Raw genomic sequence first — 19,131 nt, 5'->3', positions numbered from 1 at the left:
GAATCCTTGGAATATTCACAACATAGGGTTGGAACCCCAGCATATGTCTAGTCCCCCGATTATGGAATATTGATAGCAGCGCGACAGAATAATAGACCCTTTTTACTTCAATGTCAGATTTTCATTTCGTCAGATTTTTTCTAAGACAGATTTCTATACGGTCATTATTGTTAGTTAGTATATTGTTATTTCGTTAAAGTACAGTTACAAATGAAAACAGTGTACACCAAATTAAAAATTTTATTACCTTTCAAAAAAGTATTTGATTGATAATCTTTTAATACACTCTAAAGGCAGTATGTTACCCGTAATTAATTATTTTAAAACATTTTCTCCTTGCATGTTTTTCTTCAAGTCTTTTGAACGCCTTTCCTTTGAAGTACAACTTCAGGTGTGCTTGTTTAATTTTGAAATCGGCAAATGTTGCTTCTTTTCGTAAAAGATGCACGAAATTAAATTAATGTTAAAGACTTGTCGGTATCGCCCACTACATAGATCAGACAAGTTTGGTCCTAACTAGTTTTTATTTGGAATTTTACCATTGTATTGTTCTATAATCTATAAATCTGCTTAGGTATTTTTATGTTGTGAAATTACGTTTTAGAAATTTTTATATTTATAAGTATAAGAATATATAGTAGTTTACGATATTCATATATATGTATTGGTTTTATTATTTATTTATAAATATATGTATATTTGCATTTGTTTATCAATTTTTATCTGTTGATTAGTAATTCTTCATACACCGCCGTCTTTTTCCTGTTAATTATATAATTACTTCCATCCAAAGGTTGTCTGGCAGAAATCGCTTAAAGCGATAAGACCGCCCATTGTACCACCGCTTATTTTTAATTTAATTGTATTGTATTTGTTTCCTTTTTTGGTGTACAATAAAGAATTTTTGTATTGTATTGTATTTGTATAATTATTGAAGTGACAAATATATTTTATGAATTTAATAAAAAATACATGTAGCCATTACAACCTGATCCTACCTCAATCTAAATTAGAAACATACAGAAACAGTCCGTTGTACATGGTTGTACATGTCTATTTTAATCTATAATTAAAATCAAAAGAAAATACCGTTGTTCCCGTGTGGTACGAACAATTAAAAATGACCAAGAAGTTTATATAAGCTTCTTGAAATTGACGTAATTGGTCTCTTTCCATCTTTTGCGTATGCAATGTGTAGAAAAAAGACAGTTAGCTATTTAATTATTTTGTGCGCTTTTGTAATTTACATTAACGATTCATTTATATATAAATTAAATACTACACAACTGTGCAAAATAACACTTTTAAATGATAACACAATATATTGGTTTAGTGAAAATATTATGATACAAAATCCTGGTTTTACACTTTACTGCAGTAATTTTTACAAGTTATTAATATATGGTACTGCATGTTTGACAACCTCGCTGTCAGTCGAACAAACGAAGACTGTTGCGCAATTGACGCTCTGTATGCGATTTTAACGCCCTACAGGTGCAGACACTTTTTAGCTCGAACCCGACGTCCATTTATTGGTAGGTCAATGTATAAGACCTTGTAAATGTGCATGTGCAATATGGAAATAAATAAATAGATGAACAATTGCCTCCGTGGCCGAACGGTTACCATGCCGGACTACCATGCAGAGGTCCCAGGTTCTATTCCCGGGTCGGGAGAAATATTTGTATTGCCTACATTTATTTCTCTCGTGAGTTTGGGTGTAATTTGTGGTTGTCTACGTGTGTGTGTCCATGGCACCCGCGACACAGGGTTTCCCTAGTGCGGGGCTATGTTGAGTGTGTACGTTATAAAAATTGTGCGTTTGTGCATTAATTGTATGTACTAACCGCATAGCCCTTAAGCCGACTCTATAAGCCAATTCAGGGTCCGTAGGCAATAGTGTGAGGAACAGAAAGCGCGCGAAGGTATGCGCAGGCGCCGACCGCGGGTGGACTTGAGCGCCGAGACAGGAGGACGGCCCTCCTTCGAGGAGGGATTTGGCCACTTTCGCGCACACACCCGCCGCAGCTTCACCTTCTACGCGTTGTAATTGTGCTATTAGACGTTCTTCCTGTGAATGAAAATGATGATACAAGTGATGGAACGAACAAATGGTGGGCCTGATGGTAAGCGACACGCCTATCCGTAACAGTTCGTATTTTTGGTATAAGAAAGCCGCATGTGACCATACGTCACATGTGGTTTTCTTATAAGAGGGAGAAATATTTGTATGGCCTACATTTTACAGTTGGGGTGTAATTTGTGGGTTTCTCTAGTGCGGGGCTATGAGTGTGTGCGTTATTATTATTAATTAATATACAATACTGGAGCGTCATCGATAAGCAGTCCCCTCTATCAAGGTCCAAGTAAAAAAATACCATTGCACAATAAAAACTATTTTTGAATAGATTTTTTTCCATTTCCATTATCAAATTCACCACGTCAAGTGCTCCACGAAATATGTCATTTTGCTCCATACAAACATGCAAAAAAACTCTGCTACATTCAGTCTAGCCAAGAATAGAATAACATTACATATATAAGTCTATTTATTATACTAATTGCTAGTTTTCCATGTTAACATATTTTTTTCACGATGATCACATTGATTCAATTCATCTATTACATAGAAAATATGTCGAGTCATTCGAACATTTTCTAAGTATTGAATTATAATTTTGAAAGGTCCTAATTATTATTTTTCTTCACTTTATTCTGGACCTTACGATCCACGTGCTAGAGATTTTAATTAACGAGCGTCAAATCGTGACGTATACGTATTCCTCGTGAGACAAATAATAAATATAGGAATCCCCTATACTATCTACTATGCTGTGCAGGTTGTCAATAATGTCGATACCGATAAAATTGTTAAGTGCGAAATTAATAAATGTTTTTATTTAGCACTTTGAGCTGTATTCCATTTGCCTTTAAACTATGAAAGTATATAGTTAAAATAAACCTACATTGTTGAACGTTTTCCATTTTTTTTATCACGTACATTGCAGAGTTCATGAGAGCTAAAATATAAGGTAATGGACTGTCAAGAGCACGTTAAGCTGGACATTTTGAACCGTTGTCAACATGGGTCGCCACTATGTAATTGATGTGCAATAAAGAATATTTCATTCATCCATTCAATCACTCATTATGTTGAGCGACATCATACCTGCTTGCAGTATCGTTCCTGAGCATAAAGTCCGCTAGGCAACATCCTCTGCATACCAAGACCTAGTAGGGCCGCTTCTAACGCCAGAGCTAGGTATGTTTCGTCGGGGTTCTTACTGCCTGCTACTGGTACATGTTGATACCTATCGAAAAATAAGTTTGCACTAAAAGTACTATTTCGGTTTATAAGTTCCAGGACTTGACCCTGACTGGACAACCTTCCATACCCCAACATAACATATATTTCAAACTAAAATAATTCTGTCAGGATCACAGCAAGTGAAGATTTATCTATTTGTCATTATGGAGCTAAAAAAGAAATAGGATATTCAAACCAATGACAAGTTTTTATTGAATATCATGATGTTTTTTTACTATCATGATTCGCACCTCTCATGGAAGAATGGCATAAGTTATTTCAAAAATGTTTATTGCTCCATTAGATACAGCAAAAATATAACCCACATCCTTTCTAATTCTTGTAACTCTATTGACTAATATTGTCGATACAGTTACAAGAATTGCAGAGGATGTGGTTTATATTTTTCTGTATCCAATGGAGCAATTAACATTTCTGACGTAACTTCACTTATGCCATTCTTCTATGAGGGGTGCCATTTCATATATTGAAAAGCCGTTCAAACCCAATACAGAGATGTGTAATAAAGAGAAAGTCATTCGTAAAATCTGCTGATTTGGTCCTTAGGTCAGTCGGTTAATAGCGATGGCCCCGGAATGGCAACAGACACTGGTTCCAATTCAGTCAGATCTAACCTATAATATATATAATTATTTTTTGTGTTCGTTCTTTGTATTAATAATGAAAATAATGACAAGTTTTTAAATTATTCCCGTCGTGTAGATTCTCGAGAATGTTTCATTATTATATCAAACCCTCCCTTCTCATGACCTTAACAACTGTTTTGGTTTTTCAGGGTCGAATCTTGGATGATACAATAAAATAAAATAACGGCTTATTTGACATGCAAAATACATAAATAATTACAAACAATTATAGAAAGTAGAAAAAATATAATAATAAACTTAAAAGACGTCAAAAGGGTTTATGACTCAGCGTATGAAGATTGTGCTAATGGGTTATTCTCCCTCGCTGTTATTCTGCTATGGTTCGTCGTATATTGGAACACCGTAATCAAAATCTATTTTTAATAAACAGGATTATTAAATTTGTTAAAAATAATAACCTCACAAGACTGTATTACTAACATCATAAACAACTACTTTTGTGATGAATTTTTACTAAACACCATAAATTTAACAAAAATAAACTTTCAAGTTTTTATTGTAGTAATTTTAAATTTTTGTTGTACTGTCTAACACTTTTTAGATCCGTATTTGGTATTTAACACATGTGGTCTGTGGTATTTAGCAACGCCTCCCGAGGTGTCATTCATAAAAAAAATATGGTGGTGTGCGCTTTCTTTTGCTACCACACAGAGTTTATAGGGTTTTTTAATAGGGATATTAACATTTTTGTATTTCAATAAAACAGAATAATTGAGATATGGACCTGAAATTTATTCCAGGCGAAACATGTTACATTTAGAGTTTAGAGCGGTCTATTTCACTATTTTTATATTTTTTGTATGGAAAGAAAATCTGATGAAACAAGTCATGGAACAAAAATTGTTGTTTACGTTGTTAGTAATACATAATAGTCCTAAGAGGTTGTTAGTATACAAATAACTCTGTATTTTGGTACAAAAATCTAAAATTCATGTGATGACTCTTGCTCCTTATCTCCTTTCTAGAGCGTGACGGCACGCGTAAGCCTTCGGTGTCGCCGTGCGACTAAACATTTAAGTGAGTAAAATTTACTGATATTATTATTTTAGGCGTGATTCAATTAAATTAATTACCTAGGCGGTAAGCCTGTGTTAGGTTCTTCGTCGAGGTAGGTATGCAGTCGCGGCGAGGCTCGCGTGTCGTCAGGCGCCAAGCACGCGTCTGCCAAACACTCGTAGACACACCACACTGCCTCTAGCGTCCATCCCGTCCAACACCGGCTGTCTGTAGTATAAATTTGTATGTAGCATATTACGTATGTATTTTGAAAGAAGCTAAAGCGTTTGCGAGAAGGCTTCTTCTGTAAGCAGAGGATTGTGGTTATATTCTTAGCCACACCAAAACATGAGTGTAGTATAATTAGACAAGTATTCGCTTTTCGGCCTACACTAGTATAGGGTTGTCACATTCTTATTTGTACTTTAAGGTAGTAAACATTTGAAAATAATAATTTTAACTTTTTTATAAAGAAACCGACCTGAAACGTTTGTAGAATTACATCTATTTGCCAAATTTTATTGAAATCGGAGGTACCTCCTTTCAAACAAAAAAGAATAATCGAAATCGGTTCAGAAATGTCGGAGGAATCGCATTAAATATACACACAAAAACACATTCAAATTGAGAGTCTCCTTTTGTTGTAGACAGTTAAAATATAATAAAAGTCGAATAAAGTATTCATCACAGTATTCTCGTGTTATATTGAAATAATCTTTGTCAAATGCAGTGCTTACACATTGATATTTTTATACCAGTGTCGCGGATTGCTATCTCGATTATGGGAGTGTGATTGTGTAATAGAAATAAAACGCTGAACATTTCTAAACTTGAGGCACCCTTGTTCAAGCAACTATAAACACAACAATAAATACGTTTACTATTTGATGTCTTTTTTAAACACGGAGCGAACGCTCAATTCTATAATAAATGGCGCGAGTGACAACCCGCGCTATGTAACGCAAGTGCACCGCGAGATTATGCGTATGTGTGTGTTACACATACTACGCTGCGCTGCTACACCACTTGTCCTATCTTATTATACTACAACATGAATTTACAGTCGACATACAATTATGTAATAAATAGTGCTTTCACATGTATTAACGCTTGGCAGGTATCAAATAGAGTTATTGGGAAGGCGGGGTATAGCCTATAGCACTATAGTCCATGTTGCACGGATACGGTGATGTTTGAGATTTGAAGTTTCTAGAGATGTAGTGATGTAAAATCGAATGAAAAAAAAAATAGATTTAAATATGTTATCGAGATTCTATCTAGAGACTCTATCGATATTATCTTAGAGAGAATCGATTTAGAGACTACAGTTTAAGAACAAATAATAAATAAAATAAAAAGGCATTGACTTACAAATAAATGGACGACGGGTCTAATACAAAAACCACGAAAAAAATGTCCCAAGTCAACCTATTCGAAATTTAAATTGTTATGTCATCGCAGTATCGCGCTGTCCGTAGAACAAATGAAGACTAAAGCGGAGTGTCGCGCTCTGTATACGATTTTAGCGCCTTACAAGTGCGGACACTTTTTAGCGCGGACCCGACGTCCATATAATTGTAAGTCAATGTAAAAAGGATTCAATTATTATGTTATTAAGTTACTAAAAACTACACAACAATTTAAAAAACCAACAACAGCCAAACAAAACGTCAACAAAAAACCATAAAATCAACAGCAACTAAATGAAATTTGAACATTCACTCCAAAAAAATCGACCTTAAAAGTACGTGGAATTACATATAATTACCGAGTTTTATTGAAATCGGTTACCGGAAAGTGCGCAAACCCGGATTCATCCCCTAGTTCGCCACTATATGGGACTTGACACAGGAGATAATAAAAATCGGTTCTTACTACTCAAAGTATATTGAGAGAGAAAAACACCTTGAATTAAAGAATAGCAAAATCAACCATTAAAATAATTGTTCATTATACTAAAATTAAGGCGCTATTTATAAAAATGAATCTTCATGCGTGAACAGCCACCCTTAGAGGTGGATGATTTTCTTCAAAATTAAATGGGACCACTATGGAAGTACCCTCTTTCCAACAAAAAATAATCATAAAAATTGGTTCACAAATACCGGAGTTATCGCGTAACATACATACAAAAAAAAACATACAGTCGAATTCAGAGCCTCCTCCTTTTCACTCAAAGAACAAAACAAAAAGAAACGACCCTCATACAAGGTGTATGCACTCATATTGACGCGAGATACACAATAGCCGATTTGATTTATCGATTCTATGTGTAAATCTCTAATAATATTCCGATATAAAAATAATATTCCGTTTTACGCATCAGGTACTTGGGGTTTTTTATCTTTATCATTTCAGTTTCTGTCTACTTTATATACTGTAAAATTTTTACTTAATACTACTTACAATTGAAACAAATATTGTTTATTTGTGGTGTATTGTAACAAATTCACTATTTCTTCTTGCAACTTGATTGTGAGATTAATTAAAAATAATATGCATGTAACGTAAAATTTTAAATGTCACAGTGTCCCTGTGAAATGGACTATAATGTACAGTGGCATTCGAATTAATTACATAATCGAGAACAGGGCACAATTTATTCATTAGCTTCTATTACTTACCTCTACCAATACACCGTTGCGTATGCGACAGAGCACAAGTAGCCCCACCAGGCAAGCAGGTTCCCCCGTCCATATGCGCACAGACCAATGGCAATTTGACCCGTTCCCCGCAATTGCCTGAACAGCTTTCGGGACCCGAGCAAGAAGTCGTTGTAGTCACGCCACTGGATGACGCTTCACCCGCGCCTACTTCATGCCATCTGTTTTGGGCTACCTCCTGGGAAAGATTCATTGTAGATTTATAAAAATGCTTTGGTTTTTATTTTATGTTTGGTAATGTTCGGACTGTGTCACTCAGCTGTTTCGGTAACGCAAACGGCCTAATGGGATTGTCATAATCATAGAAATGTAAGTATATTTAATTATTAATACAAAGTTTTTTTTTTTATAATACCAAGTAACGGGACGAACAAGTCGTGCGCCTGATGGTAAGCGACACGCCTGTCCATGACAGTTGCAATCCCAGCTTTAAATAACAAAGATCTGAGGGGCACTGCCACAGAGCCCGTCACCCTGAGACTTAAGTTGACAAGTACCATCCCACCCTTACCCTTCAAAACCGGAACGTAATAATGTTCATATTACTGCTTGGCGGCAGAAATAGGCAAGGTGGCAGTACTTCCCGGCACGAACTCTTACAAGGAAATCAAACTGCTAAAACAATAAGATCGAACACTTACAAATTCATTCGTTTCGTCTGGATTCGAACCAACGTCTTCTAACAACCGTGCCAGATGCTATGCCAACTAAGCCACAGACGAACCAGCAGACCCTTGAATTTTCTATGTGTTTGTTGCAGATCTCAGAGAGATCTCAGAAAAATGTCGTTAAAAAATCAAAATAAATTTTTTATCGCCATTTTTGCCGTAATTTCACAAAAAATTATTGAATATCGTGGTGATAAAATATCCTGACATATAAACTTAAGTCTAAATAAATTTATTTAGATTTTTGTCGTCATAAATAATACAATGGTACTCATAATAGTCAAGACATGAAAAACGGTCTTTACAAATGTCGTTTAAAAATGGCGCCTCGAAAGTGGTACTCTTGGATTTATTTTTGCTTGGACTTAAATTCGACATTTAAAAAAGAATGTCTCTGTACCATGTACAGTGGTCACCCAGTAGGCAGCTAGAAAGAAGTACACGACAGAATATTTAGAATGTCAATAAAATACCTGTCGATGCCTCATAGCCCTGGCGGCGCTGACGGCTAACCGTAATGCAGCAGGGCCCCTGCCGTGCGCTCGAAGAGCTTCTATCCTTGCTCCCACCACGGGAAGGTGTTCTATGGAATAAACAAATAAACATAAATATATTTTTATTTTTATTTTTTATTTTTGTTGTGTCAAGAATTTACTTATATCAAGACAGGGTCAAAAACACGTCAAGCTTGACACTTGAGACTTAAAACTCTATGTTGCTTATGATAAGTACGGTGCAAAGTGTCCAGCGTCCAATAGTGACAGATTTATTTAAACGTAGTGCTTAAATTCTCTTTGGATTTATTCTTTATTATTATACATTGCATTTATGATACGTTGTATTTATGATAGAAAATTATTTACTGTTAGCACCACATACATAGAAAGATTACAGGACAAAAACGAAACAGCACGGTAATAATTAGCTGTCTTATCGCTTACAGCGATTTCTTCCAGACAACCTTAGGATGGAGAGAGATTACACATGAATAAAAGCGGGGTTGCTAGATATAAATAATTACACAGACATAGAAATGATTAAACAACACATTATACTTATAAATATATATATACATACATCATCACAGTCATATACATAATATAATAACATGCAATTAATTATATTCTTACATACACATACATATATTCTTACAGATTTACAATATATGTTACCTTCCTACCTTCTTTTAAGGAGAAGCAGCCTAGCCTATGATTGTCTTTATTAATATTATATATTATTGTAAAGAGGGTTATTTATATAGGTTATTAAAATACTCACAACCTAGCAAGATTCTATTGCTAGCATCATAAACAACAACCTTTGTTCCATGACTTTTTACTAAACCTAAATGAATTTACCAAAAATAAACTTTTAAGTTTTTATTGTACTATCTGACACTTTTTAGATCTGTTTATGGTAGTAATTTCAAACGTGGAAGCGTCTTACGCGTCGACTCCCACCCTGATCCTGTACAGAGTTTTTAACGTTTAGAGCGATCTATATTAATATATTTATTTTTGTATGAAAGAAAAATCTGATGAATTATTAAAAGTAATGGAACAAAAGTTGTTGTCTCTGATGTTGGTAAATATAGTCCTGTAAGGTTGTTAGTATTTTAAAAATAACTTACTTACTATTTATGAACTTATTATCAGTAAAGAGAAATAACGAATAACTTACCATGCCACAAAGGTTGTCCTAGTTCATTGAACTTAGGGTAAGGTAATAGTATTTTGCTGGATGACCACATGTCAGGCTTATCACAAGCTTCTGGGTCGCAGTGCTCGTCGCTACCGAGGATGTTCTTCAAATGCTCGTTCTCCCACGATATGTCCACTGTGTCTAAAGCTCTGTAAATATTATTAACATTAGTTAGGTGACTTACTGTTGGGAAATTGTTCCGGAAAAAATCCCGAAATATTCGAAAAATTTGGAAAAATGTAATAAAAAAATATATAAATTTCGAAGGCTCATATTATGTTCTACGTTTAGAAATATATTTGGACGTTTTTATTTAGCGTGAATTATAAAATAAACTTGTATAGCTAAAAGCCACTTAGAGAAAAATGAGATTTAAAATAATTTCACAACTGTGAAAAAACCTTCATAATGGCTCCATCCACGGAAGAAAGAAAATAAATTTATGTGGTCTGTGGCTCTATCGTTTTGGTTCAGTAACTTGAACTTTTGGTATCAACGTCAAATGTGGAAAATTCATGAAAAATATCGGGAAAAATATGATTTTTTGAAAATGGAAATTTTTCCATGAGTCAACACAAGGTGTACTTAACATTTTGTTTTAGCCTGTTACATATGCTTTTTTGTATTATACTATCAACCAGTCGTTACTTTTACGAAATAACAGCTGAGACGAACAATTATTGCTAATGACTAAATTACATTGTAAAATGAATATATATAACTGAATAAACATTGGACAACATCACATCTCTTGCTCTGACCCAGAAGTAAGTAACTAAACCACTTGTGGAAATCGAAAACAGCGACAGTATAAACACCAAGACCCGAGACAATATAGAGAAAAGTAGAAGAAGTTTTCTATATTGACCCGGCCGGGGATCGAACCCGGGAACTCAGAGATGCACACATGAACACCATGGAAACTGGTGTGCAAGTGACTCGACCACGGACGTCATCAATAGAAAACGAACAAACACAAGAAAAAATACTTTGATCCGATTCGACCCGAACCATGTGGTCTGTTCCCGTTCACCATCCAAAACAAATAACTGTCAAATAAGTAATATCTTTTAATTTGGTGTAGTATTACTTATTTGACGGTAATTGTTCCGGACGGATGTAGGAGGACGGGAGTATCAACATGGCTACCGCTCTTACCAACTGAGGTACGGATCGAGCCAGCAGATTTCATGAATTTCTCTATGTGCTCGTTGCAGATCTTCGTATTAGTAAAAATAAATATTGCAATAGTAGAATAAGTTTATAAAACAAACATCACCCTAATAGGGCGTGATCTACTATCGGCTGGCACCCCGAGAAACGACTAAAATCGATGCATAAAGATCTGATTTAAGAAATAGACCCCTCCTACGTAAAGTGTCTTATGTCGAAATTGCCAAGTTTACAAGGAAGCCTTTTAAAGCTCTGAATTCACTGAAATAAGCAAAACACGTCACTTTAGCATTTCTCAGTTTTATTCGACAAAGCTCGTTACTCACATAGAGTATTATAAAATCCTAGAGATGTGAGTAACGAGCTTTGCCGAATAAAACGGAGAACTTTAAAACGCTCCCCTGTAAACTTGGCAATTTCGACATACGATACTTTACGTAGGAGGGGTCTAAATTACTGTACATGTCTCCGGATACTGAGTTTCAGCTTTCAATGTGTTTGAAAGAAATTACATACGAGTTACGAGGACTGCCTATTTTTAACTGACTGTAAAAGAAGGATGAGGTTCTCAATTCGACTATTCGAGTTTTTTTTTCTGTATGTATGTTACACGATTACTCTGACATTTGTGAACCGATTTCGACGATTTATTTTTTTGTTAGAAAAGGGGTACCTCAGTACATTAGATTTCAGATTCAGATTTCAAAGTTACCGAAAAGTGGGTGAAATCCAATAATCCGTATTTGACACCCAGAGGAGTAATATTTTATTCAAATTTAAATGTATATTACATTTACATGTAAATATTATATATTTAAATTTGTGTAACGACTCTCCGTGGCCGAACGGTTACCATGCCGGACTGCCACGCAGTGGTCCCAGGTACGATTCTCGAGCCGGGATAAATATTTGCGTGGCCTACATTTATTTCTCTCGTGAGTTGGGGTGTAATTAGTGGTTGTCTATGTGTGTGTCCATGGCACAGGTTTCCCTAGTGCGGGGCTATGTTGAGCGTGTGCGTTGTTATTATTATTATTTCCACAAACTTTTGAACATGTTATGTAATAAAAAAGTTATAGATTATTATTTGTATTGTATCGTTTTACATTGATTCAAGAGAAAACTGAGAATTACACTTACTTGTGAAAAACGGTCCTTGGTGTTAATTGTGGTGCAGACCTTTGGTTGTGTAGTCTTAATCTCTTGCTGGCTCTTCGATACTCTCGTTCATAACTGGATTAACGAATATACACTTTCATTTCCAGAGTATTTTTAATTAGTTCAAAGGATGAATGTAATAGTAGAGCTCCTTGTGAATGATTTATCCTGGGCAGTAGTGCCACCATACCCATTTCTGCCGCCAAACAGCTGGTGAAATTACAGGTACATGGAACTTGTCAACTTATGTCTCAGGTTGGCACAGTGGCAGTGCCCCAAATCTTTGCGATTTAAAGCTCGAGTGGTACTGCAACTTTTATAGGCAGACATGTCATTTATGAGGCGCACGACTTATTCGTTTCTTTACTTGATGTAATAAAAATTAAAAAAAGGCAAATTACATATGTCACTGTTAATAAGGAAACTTACTTGTTTGGTCTAGATTCCTCGTCTGAGCTTTCCGATTGGGAATGCATTTCTCTCCTTTGTCGCTCTCTATGTCTTTCTCTGTAACAAGAAGCATTATTTAATATGATTACTTGTACAGAATCAAGAGCACGTCTAGAATTAAATTCAAGTCTATACCACTTGCGATAAGAATTATTCCAAGTCCCACAGTCTTAAGCCGAAATTATGCACTTGATTACCAGGCAAAAAACCAAAAACAAAGATCAGGGGGTCTTCTCTCATTCTCCATCCGACATCCGTCCCAAAACAATTACTGTCAAATAAGTAATACTCGATTACTCAAAAGACAATGTCAAGTATGAAGCTTCATTCGCATCATGCGTCTTTTAGTCGAGTATTACTTATTTGACAGTAGTTGTTTCGGGACGGATGTCGGATGAAGAATGAGAGAAGATCCCCAGAAGCTAGTAAACACAAAAAAGTATAATCGCTTTTTTTTTTATTCAAATGTCAGTGTGTATATGACCTCCATCTCACCTGATGGAAAGTGACGATGACGTCGACGATGGAGCTTGCATTTTTTTTAATACATAATAGACACACGCTTGGCCACAATTTCACCTGATGTTAAGCGACGATGTGACCGACGATGGGACGCGTTTGCCTAAAAAATGCCTATTCACTCTAGCCTTGAATAGCCCCAAATTGTACTTTTCGGGAAATACAGTATAGCATTCCATTCCTTTGCCGTACGCATCAGAAAGGAGGAAGCAAATCGCTTAGTGCGTTAGTAGGTGGAATATCAACGACATAAGAATGGAGTGCTCCGTGGAATATCAACGACACATTCTTATGTCGGAGTGCTGAGTGCTCCGGACCTTCTAGTCCACTGAAGGAGGAACGGTGAGGGTGGAACTAAATTGAAAAGTTCACTTCCCGAAATGTATCCGATAAAAAACCTATATGCAGGCTACTTTTTCGCGATAGTCGAGATTTTGTAGCTTCTACTTCACAAGAGAATTATTGTTAATAAGTCTCTTTGCTTTTCGCTCCACCGAGTCCAAGACAGCTAACTGGTAATGGGCAGAGCCGTCCCAAAGGCGGCAGCAGTACTCCATACAGGATCGAACTTGTGTTTTATACAGATTTAAAAGCTGTTCAGGTGTGAAGTACCGCCTGACATTGTAAAGTATGCCTAGTTGTCTGGTAGTAGTTTTTGACAAGCACTCGATGTATCGCACATACTTAAATAATGCCTATTCACTCTCGCCTTGGAAAGGTCCAAGTTATAACGTTCAGGGAACAAGTCTGCAGCCTTCAAATAACCGTCTGCGCTTATGAAAGAGTATATTTTAGAGTACATATTTTATTACTAATCGATATCATGTTACCAAACCATACCTATCTCTCTCCCTTTCTCGTAGTCTTTCTCTGTCCCGCTCTTCCCTATCTCTATGCCGCTCTCTGTCCCGATCTCTGTGGTCTCTGTCACGATCTCGCTCGTTTCTTTCTCTCTCTCTTGCGTACTGTAACAAATGTTATTGTAATTTTATTTTATTTTACTCTTGGTTGTAAATATTTAACATTTGTGTGTTAAGTATTTGAAACCATTTACCTCCTCTGAGGCTCTGCCTAGCTTAAAGCTGATTGGCTAACCTTTTCGGCTAATATTGTGTACTTTAGTTTTTAATCTATTAGATATCTTCTATTTTTTGTTATTAAACAGATCTTGTGTTAGTTATTTTTTTCTAATATTATTTGTGAATAGCGTTACGAATAAAGGTTTCTTTCTTTCTTCCATTGTTATTATTATTTTGACCAACTATTCTTACATTTGGACACAAGATATACTATAAATTACTCATTTGTTTATGGTGTAAATACGCGAATGATATAAGATTATTTTATTTGATGGTTAGTCTATGACATTTTTAAAAGAATTTCAACATTATTGACATTGGTCAAAACCATGGACCAATAACAAAATACAACTAAAAGATCGTAACTCTGAAATAGGTCAAAATCCCGTCATAAATCAAGATGGCGCTGATCGATAGCCTGAAAGTAGTTTTATTCCGAAAATGGCCTTGGATATCAATTAATTCCTGTTTAATATGAAATATAAACGGTCAGTTTTTTCCTTGTTATATTATTCAAATATTAATCAAGAGCCAAAACTATTTTATGAACTTTGACAAATACGCGTATCAACAGATGGCATTGTATGGTGGTTACAAACTAAAAACTAACGCTTGCTAATATGGGTAGATGGCGCTAATGCTAAACAAGACAAAACAACAGTATTTTTAATAATCTATTTTTTTTATAATATCCAGTGACGGGACGAACAAGTTGTGCTTATGGTAAAGTACACGCCTGTCCATAACAGTTGTACTGCCACTCAAAGCTTTAAATCGCAAAGATCCGAGGGGCATTGCCACTGCGCCCGTCACCCTAAGGCTCATTCACACTGGCGCAGAGTCGAACCGTCGCGACGCGTCATGTTTTTCGCCTATAGCATATTCATCTTTATTTTCCCATTATTAAGGTACAAATTTGTGTTATGCAAACATGGAGTCGCGCGTTACTTGAGCGCAGTGAAGCGTCAGGCGCCGACCACACTGTGATCCGGGAGTACTAATGCGCGTCGATGCGCGTCGCCAGGCTTCGTAGTTGAAAAACAGGACGTGACGCGACGCATGCGACTCTGCTCCAGTGTCAGTTGAGCCTAAGACGTAAGTTGACAAGTCCCATGTGCCTGTAATTTCATCAGCACCCTTACCCTTCAAAACCGGTTTCGTAATAGAAGGAGAAAGTAGAGTTGACTAAATTTACAGTTCCATGAGTGCAAGAGGGAGTTATGAGTCGGCTAACAAAACAAACCGAGTGTCGTCGGTTGCATGGTGCTATTTCAATATTTTTAGAGTAGTGGGAAAGATATAACGTAGCACAAATAAAGCAACTTCTCGCTTTAGCGTAGTTTATAGAGCTACGTATGTATGGTAAGTTTTTTAATACTTTTTTAATTAAGTACAAACACAGTAATTCTGACACTACTGCTTGTCGGCTGAAATAGGTAAGGTGGGAGTACTTCCCAGGACGAACACTTTCACAAGGAGCCCTACTGTACTGTACAAAATCTGTGCTATAAGCGTCATCTAGTTGATTTGTTTGTTATCACTAGAAATTAGTAGCTTTGACTAATTGCAGCTCGTCAATGTAAAACGAATTAGTTACAAAAATAGCTATTAGGTACTTGTCGCGACATGTGTACCAACGGTACTAAATACCCGACTACGCTATCTTTTATCACGATTAGAAGTCCTCTCCAGTTAATGGTGCATGGTTAAAACTAAAGTTTTATAAACTTAAAATTCTTTGTTGTAAATTGTATCTGCTTAAAAACTAACTTTGCTTCGAGCATGATTGTACTAGGCTTACATAAACTAAAGGCAAATTAGCACCCCAGTACTTACCAAAGGAAAAGAGCGGTAATCAGGATCCTCTGTAGGACACACTTCAACAGCTGACCATTTTTCCAGCAAATGTTTCCACTGAATTCTATGATGCATATTGCTTCCTGGGTCTAAGACTATGCTGACCCATAGTGCCCCTAACTGTTCCCATAGTTGCCTGCATTTTTCCGTCATCGGTGTGTTCTGGTTCCGCCATAGAAGTAAACGCGGGTCTGACAGAAATTGTTCTGTCATTAACATTAACATCCTAGGGCCGTTGGAGTCTTGGGCTCGGAGCATTTCGCGCACCTGGAAAGGAAATAACACTAATTATATCGCACTTTGAAACCAAAACTGTCACTAAACGAAAAGGTCAACTTTCGGGAAATGGTGTTTAATATTTATGAAAATAATTCCTTCAATCTGACTGGACTCGGGCCAGTGTATGTTGCCATGCCGGGGTCTTCGTTCTTAACCAACTGAGCTACAGACCGATCGATGTATCAATAATAAACTACTGGTATTTTCACAAAAAAAAAATTAATATGAAAACATCACGATATTCAATATTTATTGAATATCGTGATCAGGCGTTACTTCCTTTTAATTAGTTAATGTTAATAAATATTTATTGTATTATATATTAAATTTGGAAGTAAATTAATTTGCTATCTACTCCGCGAACCCAGTAAAAGTTAAATCGTGTATCGCTGCGCGAGTGTTTCCACAGCATAAAAATTAATAAAATAAATAACACAATAATACGGGCCTTCACTGGGTTCGCGGAGTAGCAAATTAATTTACTTCCATTTTAATTATCATAACATTCACAATACATAAATATTATATACTATATTATGAAAATAAGTTTAAATTTGAATAGCGAGATTTTAGTGTAGTGACTAATTTATTTCAAATGTGCGATATGCACAATATAATTTTAATAATTGTATTCTTGTGACTTTGTGACCTTTTTAAATAAAGGAAACTTGTTCATACTGAAGATAGAACGGATGGTAAAGTTTGTTTTTACCCTTGGTTCACTTTGCATTTTTGTGCAGTTTAGTTTTATTATTAGAGTTGACATCGCATTTGTCCACAATTCTACGAGTTGAAAGTGAAGTTTAGTTGTAGATTTCCAGGATGTTGTGGATTTCATGGAAAATACAGGATATTTCATCTCCCTTAATGGGCGTGATAGATAAATTAACTTGCAAATAAAGCTTTAACCATAGTTAAGTAGTATAATAAGACAAATATGGTAACTCCATATAAACATAGCAGTGCGGCTTTTATGTGTGATCGCCCGTCACGCGCCGTGTATGTACGCACACATTCGCATAATCTCGCGGTGCACTCGTGTTTCATAGCGCGGGTCGTCTCATGCGCTATTTATTATAGAATTGAATCGTCCGCCCGGTGTTTAAAAAATGACATCAAATAGTGGACGTGTTTATCGTTGTTTGAAAAAGAGTTCCTCAAATTGAGAATTGTTCAGCATTTCATTCCTATTTCATAATCATATTGCCGTAATCAAGATACCAATCCATGACACTGGTATAAAAATATCAATACGGAAGTACCTTCTGCATTTACCAAGGTTATTTCAATACAGCACGAGAATACTGTTATGAACATCTTAATTTTTTCGAATTATGTCTACAACCTGCACGTGCAAGTGAATAATAATGTAACAACCCTACGTTCCGTGCGTAGTGTAGGCATTTACGCGTCGAACTGGCGAAAGTTGCTTTACTTGCTCTTACTCTACTATATTAAGTCATAGTTTCACAAAGTGGCACCCATCAGTGGGCGCTGAAGAGTCTTAAAAGGGCGGTGGGGACCTCGAAGCATTTGGAGGCTTTGATGCTCTCCAGGGGGTGCTACCACATTTGAGAAAAAAAACCTGAATATACTGAATATACTATTTTATTTCCTTGTGATTTTTTTGTGTTGTTAATATAAAAAATACGTGTTTTCAATGATTTTTTTAAGGTGGTGGGCATTGAAATTTTTTTACCTTGCATAAGTGGGCGGTGAGCTAAAAAGTTTGAGAACCTATGCTTTAACTTAAAAGTACCTGACTACATATTTCTTTCGTTGTATGCACAAGCCTTAATTAGTTCCGAGATTTATAGCTCCATAATAAGCACATATAAATATGTAACAGACAACACTGACCTTAGAAAATAATGAATTCAGTTGTTTATTTGCATTGTAGTAGGTGCCTTGTAATAAATAGGCTCGCACTTGTTCGCAGACCTGTAAATAAGTAAAATATAATTAAGTACGGCGAAAACAAGTCTTCAGATTGGATACTAAAAACATTTATCTATAATTATTAAAATAAGCATAACTTAGAATAAGGAGGAGGGGATGAGGGAGGTCGAGGGAGACTCGTTAAGTAGTGTCCCAAGGTGACGCTGGTGGGTTCGCGGTAGTATGCAATTGCGTTTCCGCGTTCCTACCGGAAAGTGGCGGGGCAAAACAGCGTCAGGTTTTAACTGGTACGAGTCCGACATAAACCTCGTCTCCCCGAGCGGAAGGTATCCATGTGAATTAACAAAAAAAAGCTTGTGACGTCACATTGACATCGTTACAGGGTAATTCAATACAAAATATTTGCTGATACCACGTATAGTTAAGACTTATAGATAAGAGTATTATATCGGCGTATTAAGACTGCGTCAAAAATGATAAGTCAGTATAGACGTGATTTGAATTCTAATCTGTAGAAATAGATTTGCGATTACGGCAAGTCAGCGAATGAGCAAGAAGATGTGGAGGTAGACACGCTATCTAGATAATATTTATGGCAAATGGAGACGGAATAAGAGGAAGAGGGGAATGAATTAACGGTACTTTTTTCTTTTTATTAAGAAATAAGTGCGTATTTCACTTCCATCTCACCTGATGGAAAGTGCACACCTAAAT

At 36.0% G+C, this 19,131-nt stretch overlaps 1 protein-coding gene across 1 annotated transcript in view; it reads right to left on the bottom strand.

Moving 5' to 3' along the window:
• The window catches only part of LOC113230617 (zinc finger SWIM domain-containing protein 4-like), a 112,616-nt gene that overhangs the window by 15,450 nt on the left and 78,035 nt on the right, over positions 1-19,131 (bottom strand). The window contains exons 5-15 of the mRNA XM_026464611.1: positions 18,379-18,459; positions 16,219-16,506; positions 14,144-14,268; positions 12,764-12,841; positions 12,317-12,409; positions 9,983-10,152; positions 8,776-8,885; positions 7,596-7,812; positions 5,049-5,199; positions 3,170-3,311; positions 1,848-2,071 (exon numbers count right to left, since the gene is read on the bottom strand). Coding sequence (XP_026320396.1) covers positions 1,848-2,071; positions 3,170-3,311; positions 5,049-5,199; positions 7,596-7,812; positions 8,776-8,885; positions 9,983-10,152; positions 12,317-12,409; positions 12,764-12,841; positions 14,144-14,268; positions 16,219-16,506; positions 18,379-18,459 — 1,679 coding nt within the window. The remainder of the gene's footprint in view (positions 1-1,847; positions 2,072-3,169; positions 3,312-5,048; positions 5,200-7,595; positions 7,813-8,775; positions 8,886-9,982; positions 10,153-12,316; positions 12,410-12,763; positions 12,842-14,143; positions 14,269-16,218; positions 16,507-18,378; positions 18,460-19,131) is intronic.

This window comes from Hyposmocoma kahamanoa, unplaced genomic scaffold (assembly GCF_003589595.1).
Source record: "Hyposmocoma kahamanoa isolate Upper Pololo Valley unplaced genomic scaffold, ASM358959v1 64, whole genome shotgun sequence".
NCBI classification, from domain to species: domain Eukaryota; kingdom Metazoa; phylum Arthropoda; class Insecta; order Lepidoptera; family Cosmopterigidae; genus Hyposmocoma; species Hyposmocoma kahamanoa.
This window is presented reverse-complemented; position numbering and strand designations above follow the sequence as displayed.